General features: G+C 34.9%; 1 protein-coding gene across 7 annotated transcripts in view; it reads right to left on the bottom strand.

Moving 5' to 3' along the window:
* The window catches only part of LOC121413275 (SH3 domain-containing kinase-binding protein 1-like), a 57,785-nt gene that overhangs the window by 6,341 nt on the left and 29,175 nt on the right, over positions 1-22,269 (bottom strand). For 5 of the 7 annotated variants that reach the window (XM_041606034.1, XM_041606042.1, XM_041606036.1 and 2 more), the window contains 10 exons: positions 17,362-17,583; positions 16,272-16,459; positions 13,953-14,040; positions 13,075-13,259; positions 10,641-10,692; positions 9,797-9,847; positions 5,443-5,591; positions 4,683-4,824; positions 3,365-3,483; positions 911-1,123 (listed from right to left, as the gene is read on the bottom strand). In XM_041606034.1, coding sequence (XP_041461968.1) covers positions 911-1,123; positions 3,365-3,483; positions 4,683-4,824; positions 5,443-5,591; positions 9,797-9,847; positions 10,641-10,692; positions 13,075-13,259; positions 13,953-14,040; positions 16,272-16,459; positions 17,362-17,583 — 1,409 coding nt within the window. The remainder of the gene's footprint in view (positions 1-910; positions 1,124-3,364; positions 3,484-4,682; positions 4,825-5,442; positions 5,592-9,796; positions 9,848-10,640; positions 10,693-13,074; positions 13,260-13,952; positions 14,041-16,271; positions 16,460-17,361; positions 17,584-22,269) is intronic. The other 2 variants (XM_041606038.1, XM_041606037.1) reach the window with 2 other exon arrangements.

Genomic DNA, 22,269 nt, shown 5'->3' with positions numbered 1-22,269 from the left:
TGTCTCTTCATTATCATCTCTGAGATGATAAAAATGTACAGCAAAACTGACTCTTAGTCTCATTATATGAAGAAATCATGGACAATATATTTTAACAACTTCAGAATCAGATTTAGCTCTTCCAATGATAGAATAGATTTGTATAAATGTTATTTCATAATCAGATTTAGCTCTTCCAATGATAGAATAGATTTGCATAAATGTTATTTCATACTCTCAAAAACTTCCCAGTGAATGTCATTGACTTCTCTTTTTATTTAAATCAGACTGTATTTTAATATGAAATATCATTCAATAAAAAGCTGAAGGAATTTTTGTAAAAACATATAAATTCTGTTGTTTAATATACTATTTAATAACAGAAGTACAGTAAATGTATTTTAAATAATTTTCACCCAGAAATCTTTACAATCAGGTTTTTGTGAACTGCTTCCATGTTTGTGAGCACCAATGGCAGATTACTGATGTGAAAATCTTAATGATTTACTCACAAAATTTGGGAAAAGCATTGTATCAGCTCATGATACTTATGAATTGCTTGTCAGTGATAATTATGTACAGGTGCATATACAGAGCTGGCTGGGTATAGCAAAAGCAGTGTAACGCACAAAGGATATTTAACACAAATGGAATACGGTATACGTACATTATTTGACTTTTTGTACAGAAGGGAAATGAAAAGGCAGTGCCTTTGTGCAAGTGCAGATTTGAGTAATTTGAAGGCTGCACCACAGTAAAGCAACAGGAAGTATTGTGAATACCATCAGCAAGCTAGGGGGTTTCATGGTTAATCTAAAACTTCTATATTAGATCAGCAATTCACCCACCACAAACCCTGAATGGGAAATTTTCAAAAAGTTATTGTTAGCTTCTCCAGAACAGACACCATAACAAACACATAACATTTCACCTTTTCCTGGGTGGGCAGTGCAACAGGCGGCCTACGAAGGGACTTTTTGATGTCTCGACTCCATGGGGGCGGCTGCTTAGGCTCGTCGTCGTCATGGTGGGAGGAGGGGTGTGGCGTGGAGGTGGGGCCATCGACGCTGGTGATTGGTGATGGTGAGGTGGAGGTTGGAGGGGGGCTGATGAGGGGTGAGAGGGGCGTGTTGTTAGATGACGACTGGTGTTAGAATAGCAAGGTGGTGGTTGGTTGATTGGTGGAATTACGGCATATCATTTTATTAGGGTTTGTTTGGGGAGTAAAGGATGTTTCATGAATGAAGAGAAGAAGAATTTAAAAATTTCCCAGAGTAGTTTGAAATTAAAGAACCCCATAATTGATGTGTTGGTGAGATGTTTGTTTTGATCGAGATGAATTATTTCATATTATTTTAAGGAATGAACATGAAATTTATAATTGGAAGAAGGGTTTGGAGAAGGTGATTGAGGTGGGTTCAATTTATTCAGTGAATTAGTGCCAATTTCATTTAGAAAAGTGAGATAAGGTTTAAGAAGTTGAAGGTGTTACACAGAAGACATTCATAATGAACATGGTGGTTAGTAGTTACAATGCATGTAAAAACAAAATGAATGAAAGAAAACAGGAGGGTTAAAGGAAAGAAAAGGAAAAGTGAGAAAAACAGAAATAAAATCATAAACATGCAAAAAAATCAAACTTCAAATCAAACAGGCATGTAAGTTTTGCAATGCAAGCAGTGATGATAAATTATAAACAAGCTTGAATAAATAAAACATGATGCATCGAACAGGAGAATGCATAGATAACATCAAGAATGCAATACACTGGCTGACACATTGAGCACTACCATAGATCTACTTATAAAAAAGAAAACATTTTAATATCAATCATTTCATCCTTAGGAAATGCAGTGTTTCAAAAATGCAATGTTACTTTAAAAAAGGAGTTGTGTGAAAAATAGTTTGCTTTCGTCAAATTGAATGTCCCCTGAGGAAATTCTTCTGTACAATACAGTAGCGATGTGTGATGTCATCAATTTTCACTTTTTGCATTTCAGCATTTTTTATAACATATTTTGGTAGAGCATGATGAAAAAACCCCACAACCCAAATTTAGTGGGATTTGATCCTAGGGGCCCCAAGATATGACCTAACAAATATATAATTAGCCCCATTGAAGTCAATGTATTATTGGCCTGGTTCTAAAAGTTAGAACCAGGCCAATAATACATTGACTTCAATCGGGCTAATTATATATTTGTTAGGTCATATCTTGGGGCCCCTAGGATCAAATCCCACTAAATTTAGTAGCTGGGGTTTTTCATTAAGCTCTACCATAATATGGTATCAAAAAGCTGAAATACAAAAAAAGTTTTCTCTGACGTCATCACTTCAGTACTCTATATCTAGTTTTGTAAATAAAGAGCATTCAGTACTTTAGTTTGATCTTGTGAAAATGTACTCTTTTTTTCATTTTTTCACACATTTTCAGTTATAGAGCAAAGTAATAATTATTGTGTGTACATGAACAAGAAAATAATTCCATAGCCATTGCATGAAATATGCTAAAAATACTTTTACAACTACCCGATTTACTACATATGGGACTAATGCAATTGAAGAGGGTAGTTACCAAAATGCATTACAAATGGGATAGGGGTCTAAAATACTAGTTTATGTACAGTCAGGCTTAAGCAGGGGGTTTTTAATAGAAACCTACAACAAACAATGTTCTACTTTAATATTTACCATTCATTATTGCTACAATCAGGAGTAACACCCCTTGACAATAAAAGCCTAAGCTCTGTCTTTCAACAGGAATCCTCCTCAGCGTCTTTTTCTCAGTAATCCTCCCATTCCAGCATTGACAAATCAATGGGGAATCAAGGAAAGCAACTGTAATTGCTGGATTTATATAGCACTTTTTGCCTGAGGATAAAGTGCTTCTATTATTACCCCAGCTTTAGCTCAAGCTACCAGGTCTTCAAAGGTGCTCAGTGCATTCAAGGAATTAATCCTGCCGGGTACCCATTCACCTCACCTGGGTCGAGTGCAGAAGTGTGGATAAAGTTCTTGCTGAAGGAATGCACACCATGGCTAGGATTCAAATCCAAGACCCTCTGTTTGAAAGGCGAGAGTCAGAACCACTAGACCACCACATGCCCACAACAGACCAACCAATGGTGTGCCTCCGGAAAAGGTGCTGTGAAAAACGCAGAGTTCAGCAATTCTTCCTCACTAGTCCTACCATTTCAGCACAGACAGATCAATGGGGAAAGCAGGAACATCGCTGTAAAAGGCACTGAGTATGATTCCTGTTTAAAGACGTGGCATAAGACTTTTGAAAGGAGCCTGAACAATTTACGAACATTCCCATTCCATTCCATTCTTCAAGTCCTGATAACAAACCTGCCATCTCTACTGATGAACATGCAATACTTACCGATGCTGGAGGTGCGCCAAACGTAGAGGGCGGTCTCCTATTAGGGGTGGCCTTCGGCCTTGAAAGATTCATGTGTGTCAGTTTTTCAGAGTTGGGCTTGATGTTATCAAATGTTGTTTCTGAATAGAAAATATTACATAAGAAAAATGAAATGACAGTTTAGTTATGATATAATTCACCACGTTTGTATGGGACCATACATATCAAAGTTGCACTCCTCCAAATAACTATCAATTTGTAAGCACCTACATGTAGAACATAGGCATACATACATGTATTAACAGGGGAGAGAGTGGTCACAAATAAAAATATCTGAAAACAGCTGAAGAGTATTGAAAAAGTCCGAAATAGAAATAGCTCTCATACTTTTTGTACAGAGGAAAGCCAAATATAAGCTGAAATTCAGCTAAAAATTTTTTTAAAAATCTGAAATCATATTAACTTCTGAACTCTCACACTCCTGCATTAAGCGCCATAAACAACTGGATTATTATAAATATCATTACTAAGAAGGAAAATTCAAGTGTCTATTGAAAAATATGGTTCTTGAATGAAAGCTAACAATATATCAAGAAAATAATTCTTATAATAATAATTACAAATGTCCATCATGATTACTTAAAAAGATTGTTTTAGAAACCCTAAGAAGCACATGCACACATCTATATGTAATAAATGACTGGATGGTAGTCCCATATATTTATAAATTAATACATGTACATGGCTTCAATTAATCAAGGACCACTTAGGTCATGGCCATGTATGCCCTTACTGATAGGGCTTGATGTCTTTCTCATTGGCTGCATATACATATTTGTGCCTTTTTTATTTTTCCCATTTTCGCCATATATAAACAAGTTCCCTTTCCCTTACAATATCAAAATTTAAAGAGAGTATTTCTGTTTACAGTACATGATGTCAAACCTGCCTTAGCAACCACCTGTCTATCATGAAAATCTGTGGCCACCGTAATTGTCTCCCATTGTAAAAAAAAAAAAAATATGTGTTGAAGAACCTGTCTACAATGGTCACTTGTCTTCTGTTTCATTAATTGGTTGGTGGTGATTTTTTACCTGACTGCTAAGAAAGCATGAATGCTTGTAAGTATTTAAAGCAACCAGAGGACCGATGGCTTAAGGTCCTCTCCGAAGGACCTGGTACTGAAGATTAATGCCTTACCAAAGGGCACTAGCACACCAAGTGGGAACGGAACCCGGGTCACCAGAATACAAATCCCCCACTGTACCAACTAAGCTTTCAGAGACAGGTTTGACTGTGGCATGAGTTTCATGAAAATGTAGTAGAGGTATATAATCACCTTTTGGTTCTGATTTACCAGAGTCTGTGCTGTCCTTTGGCGTCTCTTTAACATCATGTGGTTTAGATGTTGACTGTGGTTTGGTCAACGCTGTAGGCTTGTTGAATAATTGAGGCCTTCCAGCCGTAGGTGGTGGCAGTACCTGAAAAAAAAAAACAAAGAGAGAAGCAATGAACAAATGGGACAGGGAAATGTTACCCATTCCAAGGCATATATACTGATCAAATTTTAAATAGCTTATTACATAATTGCATGCAAGAATGCAGATAATAGATGATATAATGATATTTGATGTTTTTTAATGTTCATCTAACAAGTCAGGAACATATACTAGTAATGTAAAACAAACTGCCCCATATTAAAGGGATTCAGCTTTGCTGAAAGCAGAAAAATATTTTCTTGTGATGGAATGATAGGAATTGCTGCATCCTTTCCGAGTGATAATCAACAATGCCTGAACATTTTAGATGAAAAATAAATGGAAGTCACTATATAACTAAAGCGTTAACACATAATCGGTGTTCTTCAGGCTCAGTATATACAACACAAAGAGGCCATACTTGCCGAAGAATTCTTAAGGGTAAAGTAGTACCTTTTTTTGCAAAATCATATATACAATGTATCTTGATTAATAACTTGCTGCTTGGGTTATAAGCCCCAACCATTCCTCTCTGACCTAGTGATTACAATTCAGACTGATTTAATAGCAGAATCAATCATTTGATTTTGAATCCTAGAAAAGGTTTAACTAGAATGTTACCTGTTTAGCACCAGGCGGGAGATGTCTTGAGCCATTGACGTGAGATTCCTTAGGAGCAGTCTTTATGTTATCCTGAGACGGTTGCTTAGTAACACCGGGTTTCTGTGAAGAACCTCCCTTGACTTCCATACTACCAGGTCTTGATGGACCTGATGGATATAAGATTGGATATCACACTCATGTAGGTTAAATCTAGAAATACTAGGGCCTCATCTTACAAAGAGTTGTGATTGATCCAATCAACTTCAACTTTATGGAAATCCATCAATTTCATAATTTTTTTTTTCCACAGGAAATTTGCACAATTTCCTTTGTAAACAAAGAGAAGCACACTGAATTTTCAAGAAACGATGTATTTAGCCAATTTTTATAAAGCGCTTTTCCCAGAATGGCCCAAAGTGCGTTACAGCATATTATTACCCCGGTCATTGGATTCATTTCAATCAAGCACGAAAAGTGCACAATTTCCACTCCCTGGGGAGCATTCCTTGCATTCATCGCAGCCACATTATGGCGCTGGCAAAATCAAACATACAATATCTTTCGCATCCTACCGGGTACCCATTTAGCACCTGGGTCGAGAGTGGCAAAGTGTGGATTAACGCCTTGCCAAAGGACGCTAGACCGCGGTGGGATTCGAACACACGACCCTCTGTTTACAAGGCGAGAGTCAGAACCACTACACCACGGCTCTTCCATGTATGTATATTATACATAGAAAATACTTTGAACAAACATGTTTCATTTGTTGATGTTGCTTGTCTTCCATAGTTATGGTTGATCTGGGTCCCGTAACACAAAGGTTAGTGATCAATCGTATGCTCGATTTTGACGATTGATTGTACATTGTAGTCAATGTAATCAATTGTAGTCAATGTAATCAATCATAGAAAAATGTTCTCCGATCATTGCTAGTTATGAGCCCCTAATCAATCTCAACTCTTTGTAAGACGGGAAATCAGAAATACTTCAGCCCATTGGGATTTATATGCATGATGAAGTGCAGGTCAACTTCAGCCATTCAAGACTTTTCATATTGCTCTTTAATGTTTATTAAGTTTACAAGTACAGGGAGCTAGTATAACACTGTAAGCAAAATGAAAGATACATGAAAGGAATTTATCTAAAATATGTTTTTGTTGGATCTGATGGATAATGGTTTGCATTTCACACATTGTCCTTTCACAGTCACTGACTTTACAAGAATGTGTAATTATTATTAAAAAGAATGAAAAATAATGAGGGTTTTTTGCAAATTAAAAAAGAGCAATGTATTTCTCAAAAATATTCTGATGCTGATTCTGATGCAGACAATATATAGCACTTTATTTTAAATTTTTTCTTTTTTACAATGAAATTCCTGTGTAACTTTCACTTTTTTTAAGAATCCTACATTTTTTTTACTGAAATCATCAATTATACCAGATTGAAAAATTTAATTTCATCTCAATAAATAGTAGTTTGCAAATGAAGTTCTTATGACAGGATTAACATGAACATGATCTTCTAAATGTGTATATTAAATATCAGTCTATTTTTGGCATTTTTATATGTTTTGTTTTTTCTTGGCAAGCTCTCCAAAATGAATCAGGAAGACATTTCATAATAATGGTATTGATCAATTTTTACATTCCTCAATGTATTTATACAAAATAACAAAAGAAACATTCTTGCATTCACTTCTGAAGGTTTCCATGGCAAAGAAGAACTTTGTAGTGGACTTCAAAGTACAGCATGTATTCTTTTGTGTCATATGTTGGTCCTGATAATGACCACCCAAACTCAGTGTGTTCTTGTCGTCTTCAGGAGCATGAGCAAAAGTTACACATTTGTCCAAACGTCCAGTTTGGTGGTCCTTTTCAGGACCAACATAGGCCCATGAGAGAATACATGGTGTACCCAGTACACTCTTATTCTAGCATTACATGTAATTACAATAAAAAGATATGAAACATTCTAGAAAATGTCAATGAACAAAATGCGAAAATTAGAAAACAGCAATAAACCTTGGGTGACAAAACCTTAAATATCATCAAATTTTAGGACATTTATATCATGGCTCTCATTAACACTTCTCAATTAGACAATTTTCTTCTTTTTTTAATAGAAAATCTGAATTCAGACAGGATGTTCCCTAATATGTTGTTGACACCAAAAAAGTGAATTTAAAAACAAATCTTGTATAACAGATTTTGTCAACCATGCAATCGGCGTAAACACTTTGTTAAAGCTAAGAACTGTTAAAGCTAAGAACTGCTAAATATATCAATTACATGCCTCTACAGCTATACATATGTACATGTACAATATAAAGTGATTTCCCTGTCATATATTTTGTTTCCATCTCATACAAAGTAACAAATAATTTAAGAATCATTTACAACTCCCCCCAAAGAAAAGAAATTTCCTCTTCTCTTATTCCATTCAAACAGTATTCCACTGCATTACTCTATGGGCACCAGTCGAGAGCCACTTGGGTACACCAAGTCAGACCATATGGACAGTGTTCATTCAGTAATATAAAATATCCCAATGACCGCTCTTCATTTTTGCATATACAAGTATAGTATTTATACATGTACATGTAATATCAAGTACCATTGACTATCTACAGAAAGATATATAAAGTGAAAAGAGAAAGTAATGAAGTATTCAGAAACTAAACCCACTAGAAATCATCTCATGGCTGTTATATGTGGGTGCTACTCATGCATTGAAACCATACATACAGAGTTGATTTACATATAGACATAATATGTACTTGTGATTAAAAGTGTGTTGTTATTAACAAGATGAAATACAGTTCATGTAAGTTTGAAAAATGATGTTAGATTCAAAATGGTGGAACTCATTTTCCATTGAGATAGAACTGACTTTATATAATTAAAAAGAAAAAAAGATAATGTAAAAAAATGAAAATACATACACATAGAATCATTACAACCACCATTTGCCACTGTAATTTATAGAAATACCCTTTGTCCACTAGCTTCAAGACAAAGTTTCATATACATGACAATAGGCATTTATATAGCGCCATCTATCTAGAAGTATTCTATTCCAAGGCTCGTTGTTATTATAATTATTACCCCGGCTTTAGCTCGAGCTGCCTTTCAGCGCTCATGCATTCAAAGAATTAATCCTGCAGGGTACCCATTCACCTCACCTGGGTCGAGTGCAGCACAATGTGGATAAATTTCTTGCTGAAGGAAATTACGCCATGGCTGGGATTAAAACCCACGACCTTCTAGCTCAAAGTCAGAAGACTTATCCACTGGACCACAACGCTCCAACATGTATATGTACAAGTAGGGAATACATTATTATTTGAAAGTTTGATGTTCAAATTTCTAGTGAGAACACAAACTGATCCTATTTCATTTCATTAATGATAATAATCTGTATGATCAAATATTGATATCATGATTTACATATACATTGAAAGGCATATCAGGTAGAGTTGAAAACGATGTTCATGTAGCTTAGAAAGCATCAGCTGATCATAATTTATCTGTTAAATTATAATTTAAATTAAAATTTAAATAATTAAGAGGGGTGACCAAACCAGGCACCATAAAACTTGCAAACTATCAAACTGGGTGATTTTCAGTTGGAGTGTATCAAGTTGTTTGGACCAGAATGATCAAATCTGATTTTTCAGTATTTTCCGAAACAGCCTGATTTTGTCTACATACTGTGTAAAAAATAAAAGCTCACATGAAAATTAAAACCAAAGTGCTTTAATTAACAATATGTTGGATTTCATCTTCTTCTTAAAATCCAAAAAAATATCCTTATTTTTAACTCTTATAAACTGAAATGTACATGTAGGTCCATGTACTGGTTCCTGTTTGTAACAATGAGCAGGGTATGCTTTAATTAGTATGCCAAATTTGGTGTAATTTAATGATTCCTGCTATAAAACCATTATTGAATTTTAATACTACTTTTGCCATCTTTAACCATCTTTCAATAGACTCAAACCTCTTATTCATCAAAAGCAACAATTGTTCGATAATGTCGGTACACTCTTCTCTTTGTAAAGTGGTGGTTTAGGATTGTCCAAAGTCAGGAGCCAAGTTATGCATCATTTTTAAGCTGACAATCACCTCTTAAAGATATGATCTTTAAATCAAAATTTTATTTCTGGCAACGTTATATGGGCTTTGTGGTGCCTGGCTACATATGTATGAAACCATGGTGAGATAAAATGAGTGACTATAATAATTAGCATGCAGAAGCTAGGTGTACATGTGCGCTTGCTATAATATACTGTAATGTTAAGAAAAGCGAAAGAAGTGTGTGCTTTATGATTTACAAGTGATTTATAAGGAAAATCATTTTGAAATCTTACGTGGTGGTGCGGACTGTGAATGCTGCTCATCCCCTGGTGCACGGAACATTCCTAGTCATTTTCAATAATCACCAATATTCAATTTAATCTCATCTTCTTTAAATCTTCCCAAAACATATTTTAAAAGTGCTAAACATCTCTTGTGATAAAGCTTGAAAATTGTCCACTTTCTACACTAAAATTTTCCTCTACTTTGCAAAGTGCTTTTAGTGAAATGTACTGAACAGCAATAAAAAAATTAATAAAATGGATTCATATTCCATTGGGTTGATTTGTATATCTACATGTATAAGCCCTGAACTATATGTCAATACCAGCCTTCAGAAAGAAAGACATCTATAGCTATACATGTAGGTTCTCCCATGATAATTAATAAATATATCCTACATGTATATGTATTTTTGTCAGCTTTATCAACTATTTATCCCTAGGCTTTAAAGTGCAAAACCCATAATGGAATAAGTATATCAAAAATAAAACATAAACCAGGACTTCCCAAACACTTACACTTGTATATGAATGTAAACGCATGTCTGCTGGTTCACATCTAATGTATTTCTTAAGTAACAATTACAGTATTTCAAAATCTAAAATTGGTAATAAGCATCTTGTCCTTGTGCAAATAAGATAGAAAGTGTGTTATACAAATCTTACATATTATTATCATTAATACAGAATATACCGTTCCATTGAGTAGATCAAATGGTATTATAAGGAAGAGTTATAAGAATTACTCCACACAATTAATACATGTATATTATTATTATTATTACTATTATAATTATTATTATTATTATGTTATTCAAAGTTATAGTTTCAAGGTTAATTTCTATTCTTTCCTCACCTGATACAGGTCTAGCTGGAACAGGAGCAGGCATATTCTTCTTTTTCGTTTTCTAAAAAAAAAAGACAGACAAAATACTGGAAATATGAATTTGAGGTAAATACATAAGATATCACTCAATTGGCTTTTATTTTGCATACATGTACATTTCTTTCATATTTATGACAATTAGTACAATACAGAGAATGAAAAAATGCAATAATGTGACAAAGTATGTATCGGGTGGAGACAATAATGTAGTAAATTTGTATATTTTGTACATGGAATACTGAAAGCATGATTTTGAGACTACAACTACAAGATTATTCAATGGGCTTTGCTTTATTCATTTCTATGAATATTAGCTAAAAAGTATAATGCTATACAGTCCGACCTCTCTTATCCGGCCTCCCCTTATCCGGATCTCTCTATTATCCGGACGCACACTTGCCGAGATTTTTTTTTTTTTAATCTAGTATAGGTACGTGAGGAAATGAGATTTCAATCTAAACTCAATCCTATACATAAACTCAGTCTGATTACATATATTTCCCAACATAGTCACCCTGCACCAAACATATTTTTCATGAAAATATCTCACCCAAATCACCAAAAGAACTTTAGAAATGATAATTTCCAGTAAATCAGGGTGCAGCGCAAACATTTCATCACGTTTCTCTTTTTGCTTCGCGGGAAAAACAACACAAGTCTTGCTAGCTAACTTTAGGCCTCAATACGGACAGCGCCATCTATCATGTTTGAGCCTACAGTCAGTGGAACAATGGCTGACATTGCGAAGCTGCGATACCCGCCGCGATGATCTAATTTTAAAACTTGGTTCCATCGAGTCATTCACTTTCTTTCGAAGTATGCTCGATGTATACCTCAGTCATTTTAGCAGGTAAATTATCCAAGAGTTTTGGCCATCGATCGATTTCATTTCAATAAAAAACACTGCCTATAATTTGCACTGACTCTGCAGTGAATATTGTCTTTACGTGCAGTGTAGCTACCGCCGGTGGCCTGCATGGGGAGGCAGCCGGCAGCGCAGCCGCGTGTATTTAATATTGGGTCTCCCAGATCCGGATAAATCCCTTATCCGGATTGGTGCTGGTCCCAACGTGTCCGGATAAGAGAGGTCGGACTGTACTCAAATAGCTTCAAATATGTATAGGCTGAGGATAATCATTCTGATATTGGCAAATGAAAGATAGTTAAAAGAAGAAAGAGGGTTGATAGAAGAAAGACAAATCTTAGTCTGAATGTCAAATCAATCTTATCTCAGAGACACTTGAGTTTATTTTGCTTTCATTCCCCCTTCAATATCTGTAAGTCAACTGCATATGCAATAGAAACTATTTTGGTTTCTATCAGAAATAGATTGGATTCTTACCAAAGGTGTTACGTTATGCAGTGCACTAATTACATTGAACATGTGATGAAGATAGTGCATGGGTTGAATGAGTGAAGTACGGATTCAATTACACTTTTACAGCATTATACAAATAGATCAAGCTCTAAAATGAAGTACTTCACTTGAAGAACATATACAAAACCATCTAGAATGCAGTGCTTTGCAATACTCAGACCGATGTGAAACATTGTTTTTCAAGAAAATAGGTGGTCATTGTAAACATAATTCATAGAGCATGAAAATAATTGAATAATGCAACTATTTCTTTTTATAGTAATATAGTGAGTTACAGAATGCTATTAAAGGGAAATGAAAGCTTTGGAATAAGTAGGCTTGTGTGGAAACAGAAAAATCAAAGAAACAGATTTAAAAAAGTTTGAGAAAAATCGGACAAACAATGATAAAGTTATGAGAATTTGAATATTGCAATCACTAATACTATAGAGATCCTCCCAGTGGCATTGCGACAAGGATGTGTGATGTCACATTTGAACAACTTTTCTTTGATGGACTATGGAATACCCCAAAATGTCTCATTTTGCTTTTTCTTTTGGTGATGCAAACTCTTTATCCATGATGTATTCTTTAAAAATCTGTATTTCATGCCCTCCTATAGAAAGAACACATAATCTACTGATAGATGTGATAAAAGAGGCAATTTAAGTGAAATATATATTAAAGTAATGGGGAGTTGTTCACAAGTGACATCACACATCTTTGTCGCATTGCCAATGTGAGGATCTCCATAGCATTAGTGATCGCAATATTCAATTGCTCATAAACTTCTCATTATTTTTCTGATTTTTCTCAAACTTTCGTTGATCTGTTTCTTTGATTTTTCTGTTTTCAAACAAGCTATCTTGTTCCAAATGTTTCATTCTCCTTTAAAAGCATGGTGTATTGAAGCTCACAGTTCATGCAGAAGGTAAAGGGCATATTGATGTATTCATACAACTGTAATCAATGATAAATTTTTCAAACTTTGTAAAGATAAAGGATACCATACTTAAGCTCCAACAAGGAGTGGAAATGGTTAATTACCTCTTCATGGATCTCTTCTGTGAAGTTATCAGGGAACACTCCAACTTTACCATTGACTTCTCCTTTCCACCATCCACTATCCCCTGCATTCTTATCAGTAACAGTCACAATCTCTCCTTTCTTTAACTGAAGCTCATCCGCATTCTTTGGCTCGTAGTCGTATATCACCTTCACTTTAAATAATCCTGCATTGAAATGAGGGAGTACATGTATGTAATAAATATTTATTTATTGTGGTTCAATGGAAATGTCTCTGGACTTTGAACCGCAAGGTCCAGGGTTCAATCCCACCACAGCATTAATGTCATTAGGCAAGACATCTGTCTACCCTTGCCACTCTTAAAGGATAATGGGTAGGAAGGAATTCCTTGAATTCTCAAGCACATGACCAGGGTAGCCATGCAAAGATTATAGCGCTTATAGAAACATTGTATCAAGTGCTTTATATCACAAATTACTTATTATCAATTATCATATCGAAGTAAATCACAGCATTCATTGTAAAGATGCAAACTCCTCCCAAAATAAAGTTATAACTCCAATGAAAATATATGGAGGAATTTACACTTTAAAATCGATCCTCTTCCAAGGAATTGTGAACGCCAAAGGATAGAAAAAAGTTGAAATGTAGGCACTTGAACAAAGGAATTGCTTATTCCCCTGAACAGTTGGCAGATTCTGAAATTAGAACGCCAATGTTCTTCTCATGGTTACTTCTAATAACAAAGGATAAAATTGGCCCTAGATGTTCACAAAAGAATAAATGATCATGTTTACCAGCAGGGCCCACTGGAAGAACAGTTTTCAGAACTGAAGTGGCTTCCCTGGGTAAATATATTATCATTATTATTATAATTATTATTATTATTAATACAAACCTTTTGTTTCTGTTGCAGGAGTTGTGTTTTTATCTTCTTTCTTTTCCTCATCCTTCTTTTCCTCATGTTCCTTTTTCCGTAATGACATCTATGCAAATTAAGTCCAAAAGAGAGCTTATATTCAACACTGTTTACTTTATATAATAATAGGCATATATATAGCACCATCAACCTAGAAATATTCTATTCCAAGGCACGTTGTTATTATTATTACCCCAGCTTAAGCTCGAGCTGCCTTTCAGCGCTCATGCCTTCAAGGAATTAATCCTGCCGGGTACCCATTCACCTCACCTGGGTTGAGTGCAGCACAATGTGGATAAATTTCTTGCTGAAGGAAATTACGCAATGGCTGGGATTCGAACCCATGACCCTCTGTTTCAAAGTCAAAAGACTAATCCACTGGGCCACAACGCTTCACCATATAGCAAGAGGGTAAATGGTACTAGTGTATAGGAAACAAGTACTAAAGTTCTGATTCAACATGGTATTTCTGCTTTGTACATGAATCTATCAAGTCCAAAAGACAGATTATATTTTAACTCTGTTTACTTTATATAGCAAGTGGGTAGTACTACAAGTGTATAGGAAACATGTACATGTACTTAAGTTCTGATAATCATGGTATCAAGTTCACAGCTTTAATTTATATAGTCCCAATGAACCACAACATTACCAGAAGTATTCATATCACTTTAAAGTGCATTGCACTCTGTACTACACAAGAGTTTATTTTACCCATCACCTGCACTCCAGAGAAGAGTAAAAATGAAAAAAATTAAGCGCATTCGTGCACACTATAAGTATTAAAAAGGAGTGAAACACTAGAGAGATTGAAATATTTTTTAGTGTTGACTTTAATTTAGACATATGATTTCAGTTTTAGGTGTCATTTTTCAAAGAGAAATTATATGCTCCCTCTTCTCTGTGTAATTAGATCTTTCTGATGTGAAATAGAACAAATAATCGTCTCTTTCTTTCAGTGCATAAGAAATAGTATCATTTCATTGGCATTATAAACCTATAAGCTTTCTTTTGCCAATTCCATTTCAGAAAGATATTACATCTGAATTGCCTTATCTACTTTGCCAAATCACTTTCATCATAATGATATGATGAGAATCACCATAAAAACAGATTTCCCCAAAAAATGTCCATGTCTATCAATACCATATGTGACCATCCAGAAAAGAATTTTTAATCAAAGTTCCCTTCTACCTAAAACTGGATCAGCTCGTCACTTGGCAAACATTTAAACATTTGAAATTGTTAAAATCATTACTTTGGGTTTGATTTTGGTACACCCAAAAACTTTAATAGCACGAAGGAAAAAAATACACTCTTTCAATACCAAAACCTAAAATTTGACCATTCTGACCAAACCCGATCTTGATTTCCTTCAAATAAAAATCATGTAGTGCAACTTTTAGTGGGTTTTGTGGAACATGAACACATGTTTCATGTCTCCTTTGGGTGGTATTTATTCACAGACTTTACTTTACCACCCTACTGCTACAGTCACAGAGGGGGAAACTGACTCCAGGGCCTGCTGCGTAAAAGAAAAATTCTGGCAATGTTTTTATTTGCCAGAGTTTTTCCCACTGTGTTTATATTGTCAATCGCTGAATTTTGTTTGCCACAGTTTCTGTTTATTTTCCAGAGAATTTTCATGGCAAAAAAGTTATGCAACAGGCCCCAGACCTACCAAATGTATTACTTTATTTTCAATGACATATCAGCGGTCAATTTGAAGATGGTTTTGTTAGTGCGACTGCAGTAGGCCCTTTAAGTAAGAATGTAATCAAAGGTAGTGTGACATCATAAAAACTGACGACCATACTACATGTAGATGGAACGTAGACTGTACAGTAGATCTGTAGCCTGTTGCATAAAACTTTTTACCTGAGAAAACTCCGGTAAAAACTGAAATCTAAGGTTAGTCTGATTTCTGCCTTTGACATTAACACAGGGCAAAAACTCAGGTAAAAAATACCAGAGTTTTCTCAGGTAAAAAGTTTTATGCAACAGGCTGCTGAAGTTCTGCCATGAACTATAGACATGACCAAATCAACAACATGTTCATGGACCCATTCCATAAAGAGGTAATATGATAACTTTGCCATTACGGCAACTACCATGATAACAGGGCTCAGCATTCAATCACAATTAAGGTTTCTATGGTACAAGTAGTTACAATAGTGGTCAAATGACCATAGTTGTAGGAGTTTGTGAAGCTGGCCCCACATAGTCATAGAAAGCAAGAGAACAATCTTGTTCTGAGATTTGATATAATGCACTACCCGTCAATGGGTATATCCTCACCCTTTTCAAAGCGAATGGGTGAGACTCAGGCTTGGCTTGAGTACGTACATCTTTATCCCCCGAAGGCGTCTTCCTGAGCTGTGGCATCCCTTGGGCAAAGATGTTACCGTGTCCGATACCGGAACTCTTGATCTTCTTCACCGGTTTCTCCTCCTCCATCGGAGTCGTTCCACCGGATGACGGCACCGCTGGCAAGATGGAGAACAAAGAAGATTATTACCTTTTTGTCATGGAAATTGTAGATTTATGGGAAGTACTAAGTGGTGCAAATTAGAGAACAGCAATGTCTAGGGTAGTCCAGATTGGACCTTGGTGTTTAGAAGTTCCCTTTCCCAAAGTTAACATAGAGGGCACATGTCTCCCAATCTGGACTATGTCTAGGGCTGTTATAGGTCTGCTATGAAAACGGTTATCCTACACCCAAATTTAGGTGTAAATGGTAAAGAAAGTTTTGGTGTCAATTTCCAATCATACATAAATAAGTGTTTGATTTTATCAGACTTTATACGAAGCTTTGCCTAATTACGATAAGTAATTTCCAGTCATTCACTCTCTGTCAATTTTCATGAATTTAACATTAAAATGGTCCATTTCTTTGGTGGTACATCATGGGGTTTTTCAGAGGTAATTACTAATAAGTTTGTTGCTACAAATTTTCTTTTAAAATGTCGCTGAAAAATCTCTAGATGTTAACTGTATGTCAATAATGATGATATTGACAAAGAAGACTATTCAGGAATATAATATTGCCCTTAATATTAGTATTTTAGGAATTACAATTCTACATCAGGCCCTAACATGACCTGCCCTCAAGGCCAGTCAATAGATACTCACTTTCTGTCTTATGTTCTGCAGCATCATCTTCATCTACTATGGTGACAAAGTTTGATGGGAATAGACCATGTTTTCCTTTGATAATACCTTCCCACCATCCTTTCTCAGGCTGGTCAATGACCTCTACCGTATCATTAACTATTACATGTAACTCTATAATAAACTCTAACCCTCATTGACAGTTTATAGGCAGTACAGTTCTACATAAGGCAATAACATGTTGTATCGCCCTCAAGGCCAGTCAATAGATACTCACTTTCTGTCTTATGTTCTGCAGCATCATCTTCATCTACTATGGTGACAAAGTTTGATGGGAATAGACCATGTTTTCCTTTGATAATACCTTCCCACCATCCTTCCTCAGGCTGGTCAATGACCTCTACCGTATCATTCACTATTAACTCTAACTCATCCTCGTTCTGTGGACTATAGCTGAAAGTCACCTTCGCTCTCATCTTCCTCTTCTTACTCCCACCCTCTGTCCAAAAAGGAGAAAACAAAAACAAATGTTGGTCAACACACGACATTCACAGAAATGTATCATTCAAATTTCATAAGAAATATTGTCAAAAAATTTTGAAATTTAGATTATAAAAATCAGGTCCAATTTACCTGTAAACTGTACATGTCAGTAAAAATATCACAAAAAATAATAAATGGTCCCAATTGTCAATGAATATATCGTCGGCGTTCATCAGTCAATTTTGGACAAAAAATTGATTTTTAGATTTTTGCAGAAAATGAAAGTACAAGTTCTTTTCTATTCATTTCTATAATTTCTAGGGTGCAATTCATTTCAGTTTCTGAGATACATGTATAAGGGGATTTTCACGGCAAAGGCATACAAATTGTTGATAAAATGCGCAAATCACATTGGAAATGTGTACTGTAGCATAGCAAACAACAGCTGCGCACACCTAATATGCAAATGCGCGGTAAGCCAAACCGTCGTATCGGCACTGCATTATGACGTTGTGACTGACAGCGGGCATTGAAATCACGGTCAGGGTTGTTTTATCCACTACATGGCGCTTTTGTACAGGGAAAAGACTAAATCGCTCAAACCAAAATTACAAGCATGTAGCTCTTTTGCGATATTTTCTTGGATCCTTTAATACAATTTTTTTTCTAGTGTGGACATGAATATGTTGTAAGGCTAGGGAAGTGTGAAAATTATAGTAAACTTTGAAGTCGATTTTCTCTGAAATGGGTTTGCATCCGTTTGGATTACCACCAACATTTTTGCATTCTTGAAAGGTCAAGGAAATATAAGGAATTTTTATTAATAATTGGCTGCATTACATGTACATAACTTCATACATGTATTTCTATGTATTAAAGTTCATATTAATTTTTATCACATGGGTTCCTGTACTGCTATCCATTTCAGGTTCAATCAAAATAATGTATAATCTTTATTTAGAACAATGAAATGATTGGTGAAGTACATTTATCCATGTTCTCATGATAGTTTTTAAATATTTTTTTTGAAGAATCCTGTCCATTAAAGAATTCTGGGTACAAAGTTATTTCACAGCCTGGTAGAAAAAAAAATCTTTTTACTGAAATATACATGTAATGTAGATTTTGATATCACCATACTTACATACACGTAGATGGTTTATAACTTTGACTTGTATACAGGAAACCAGAAAAGGGAAATTAGACGGTAAAAAAATATTTATATCAAATGGCACACCAGGAAAATAATATTGATATCTTTTCCTGAATAACAACTTCATGTCTGATTTCATTCAAAATATCTCAGTTTCACTTCCAAACAATTTATTTCCAAATGAACTGTAATATTACAAAGTACACCTGCAATCAAGGGAAATGTTTTGTTTTGAGTATTAATGGAAATACATGTAAACTTGAAAATGCCCCCTCTCCCTGAAAAATAATCAAATTCAAAATATAAAATGATAGCTTGAGAAAGAGATTAATAACCATCACATGAATAAATAAGGAAATGAATTACTGTAATGGCAAGTGTAAAATACCTAGAGCCTACAAATCAGTGCAAGAAATCTATAAAAAGTGGTGTGTAATACAGAGTACAAATAATTAGTACATGCTGTACTCATGTATATTTTCAGCTCATGATCGACAGTTGTACATTTGGGTTGTTTTTGTCAAATATAAACACTTCCAAGCACTGAATTTGTAACCACAAACAAACAAAATTTGAATCTATAAAAACGCAGCATTTTAAAATACTTTACATTGTAAACAGAATAGTTAAAGGCCTACATATACGTGTGTACATTGCAGGGTATTGAAAAGTATACATGATTATTACGGTAGCATACAGCATAGATCTACATAATTAGAAGTGCATACATGTATACAGTGAGAGGTGTACATGTATGATCTAATTTGATTGTTCTCCAATAAGAAATTGGAGACAGAGGGGAAGATTGAGGGTTCTTGGGTTTCATAGAAGTCTAAACTACTATTTCCTGGTTTGTAAACATTGTTTGTTTGACACCTACATGTACATCAGTATGTGAGGAAAAACATGAAACCAAACCAAACCGCTATGCATGCAACAAGTTGTTTTTGCACCTGATACATATGAACATACATGTACGTACATGTACATTGTACATGTACATGTCCACTTACAGTAAAATGAAAGGCAGTTTTGTTTAGAAGTGAACATACAGTGTACATGTACGAATTGTATTCAATAATATAAAGTTTTTATCAAAAAACAAACATAGCACTGTGTACCCAATACAAGTGTACAAAATGTAGGCAAAGACATGTACAATGAACACAAACTTGAAGAAAAGAAATAGGCAAACATGTTGTTCTCAAAACAGTTAATGTGATACATATAATTTCATACTATGGTATGCAACAAAAAAGAGCACTTTGGGCTTTATATTGGCTCAATAATTTAAAACACGAAGGCCTACTGTACATTGTTCACAAGAGAAAATATTTATTGCCCAATAATACCAAGCACAAGATGATATAAAATGTATTTCCTCTTTTTTTCTTGTTCGATTTACGTTTTTTATTCATTCAAAACAACATCAGCTTTTCACCTGCTTTATAGCGAGTGTCTGTGGTTTTTAGACTACTACACAGGTAAACAATGACTGATAGCCTTTATATTATCTTGTTGATTTTATCTTTTGGGATGTAATTAACAACCATGAGGAATTTGATTCTTTGTATCATGGCCTGGTAACCAATATAGTGACCAGTACAGAAACCAAACTACAATGAGAGGCTGACATAGCTCACTCACAATAAGACCAGGGGTCCGTTGCAAAAAGAGTTGAAATCAATCGCAAGTATAAAAATCTCGCGCAACTTTCAACCAATCAACAGGGCACATTTGGGACTTGCAATTAATTTTTTCACTTGCGTTTTTAAACGCAACTCTTTCTGCAACGGACCCCGGGTGGTGTTTCACAAAAATTTAAGTATGAATAAAACAAAAATTGCACTTCAATACCCAGTTTTGTGTTGAGACTTGAGAGTGTAAATAAGCTATGCATCAATGCATTAGGCAGATCACGCTCATGGAACAAGCTCTTCACCAAAAATTGGGAACCACTTCCCCTTCCCCCCCCCCACCAGTATTTCGGCAGATCACACGCTTCTGCGTATTTTGTAAACCACCCCCCCCCCCCCCCTAAATCTTTGACCAACAAATTTGCAATATTTTTTCTCATTTTCAATCCCAAACTGCTACTTATTTCAAGTACACAAGAATCACACTGCAGTTCTGTGACTTCCACTATTAGCATTTAATTGATTGAATAACTTCCTATTATAATCATTGTGATCATAAGTTCAATGAATGAGGACTCCCATGATCACCCAAACATGAAGGCTCCTTCTTAAACATAGAAATGAGATGAGTAATTTCATGGCTGGATGAGGAATTCCTAACAATAGAAATCCTGGTCAAACAAAGAAAAAAATTCAAATATTTATTCATTCAGGAACAATCAAATAAGCCAAACTGTGAAAAAGCACTGTCTTTTATTAGACAGAAACTAATAATTGAACTGAAATATCAACCTGTATAACTTTTGATTATGAAAATATTGTATCATTATGTGATGTTAAGTACATTCATAATTGTAATAATTGTTCATGAATGCAATCACTTTAAGGAATATTAGGAATACAATGATATTGATGATACATGTATCTATACCCAGTTGCTGTGTGTCCGGGCAATCAATTTTAGAAAAGTTATCAAGCAAAGTCTCAATACAAAATGTTTCATATGATTAGGAAATACTGAAACAAAATTGAAGACTACAACTACTGAATTTATATTTTTTTGTAATCCATAGACAAAAAAAGGCTTCAAATTTTTTTGATTGTGTCCGGACACCTCACCCCCATTATACTGCATTCAAAATGCAATATACACAATGCAGAGATGATAATGTAGGAAGGAATTACCACCAAGTAGATCAACTGTTGGTTTCAATTACCACAAATATTTCATTCATAGAACTAGGAAAATTCTTTTTTTTTAATAGTTTATTACTAAAAGTACATTAATTAACCCATAAAATCTACATTTTTATGACAAGAACACATCGACCTACATACATACTGGTGTTCGAGTACTGTGCATGTTATTGGTGTTTGAGTTGGGGGAGGGGGTTTGCTTTAATGTGAGACCTCGTAACGGCACCTTTAGAGTGACGCAGACAAACGCTTCCTCTAAAAACAGGAAATACTGGAAAATGGTGACCCAAGACGTGTACAGTAGTAGATCTCAAGCAGAACGTTGCTTGCTATGTACGGTGGCAACACAGGCCAAGGAGGTTCATGTAGTTGTCATGTATTGGGCAGTGTTTTTTTTGTTCAATTGTGGGCTAATAAAACATGTATGTAGTCCATGTACATGTAGGCCTACATATTTATTATGTTGTACATGTACATGATTGCAGGCTTTACAATTCCTGACTTCTATTAATGTTCATCCATCTTTCTTTCTTTTTAATAAAAAAAAATATCTTCCTATTACATGTAAACTTTTTATTCATTTTACTTGTTTTTCCTTTTTTTTATTCTATTCCATTTCATTCCTATTTCTTAGAGGTATTAAAGGAAAGTTACAGCAAACAATTATTTCATGAGAAAGTCTACAAAATCAAGGTTAAATGCCACCATACTTTAT

The sequence above is a fragment of the Lytechinus variegatus genome, chromosome 4 (genome assembly GCF_018143015.1).
Source record: "Lytechinus variegatus isolate NC3 chromosome 4, Lvar_3.0, whole genome shotgun sequence".
NCBI classification, from domain to species: domain Eukaryota; kingdom Metazoa; phylum Echinodermata; class Echinoidea; order Temnopleuroida; family Toxopneustidae; genus Lytechinus; species Lytechinus variegatus.
Note: the sequence above shows the minus strand (reverse complement) of the source record. Positions and strands in the feature narration are given on the sequence as shown.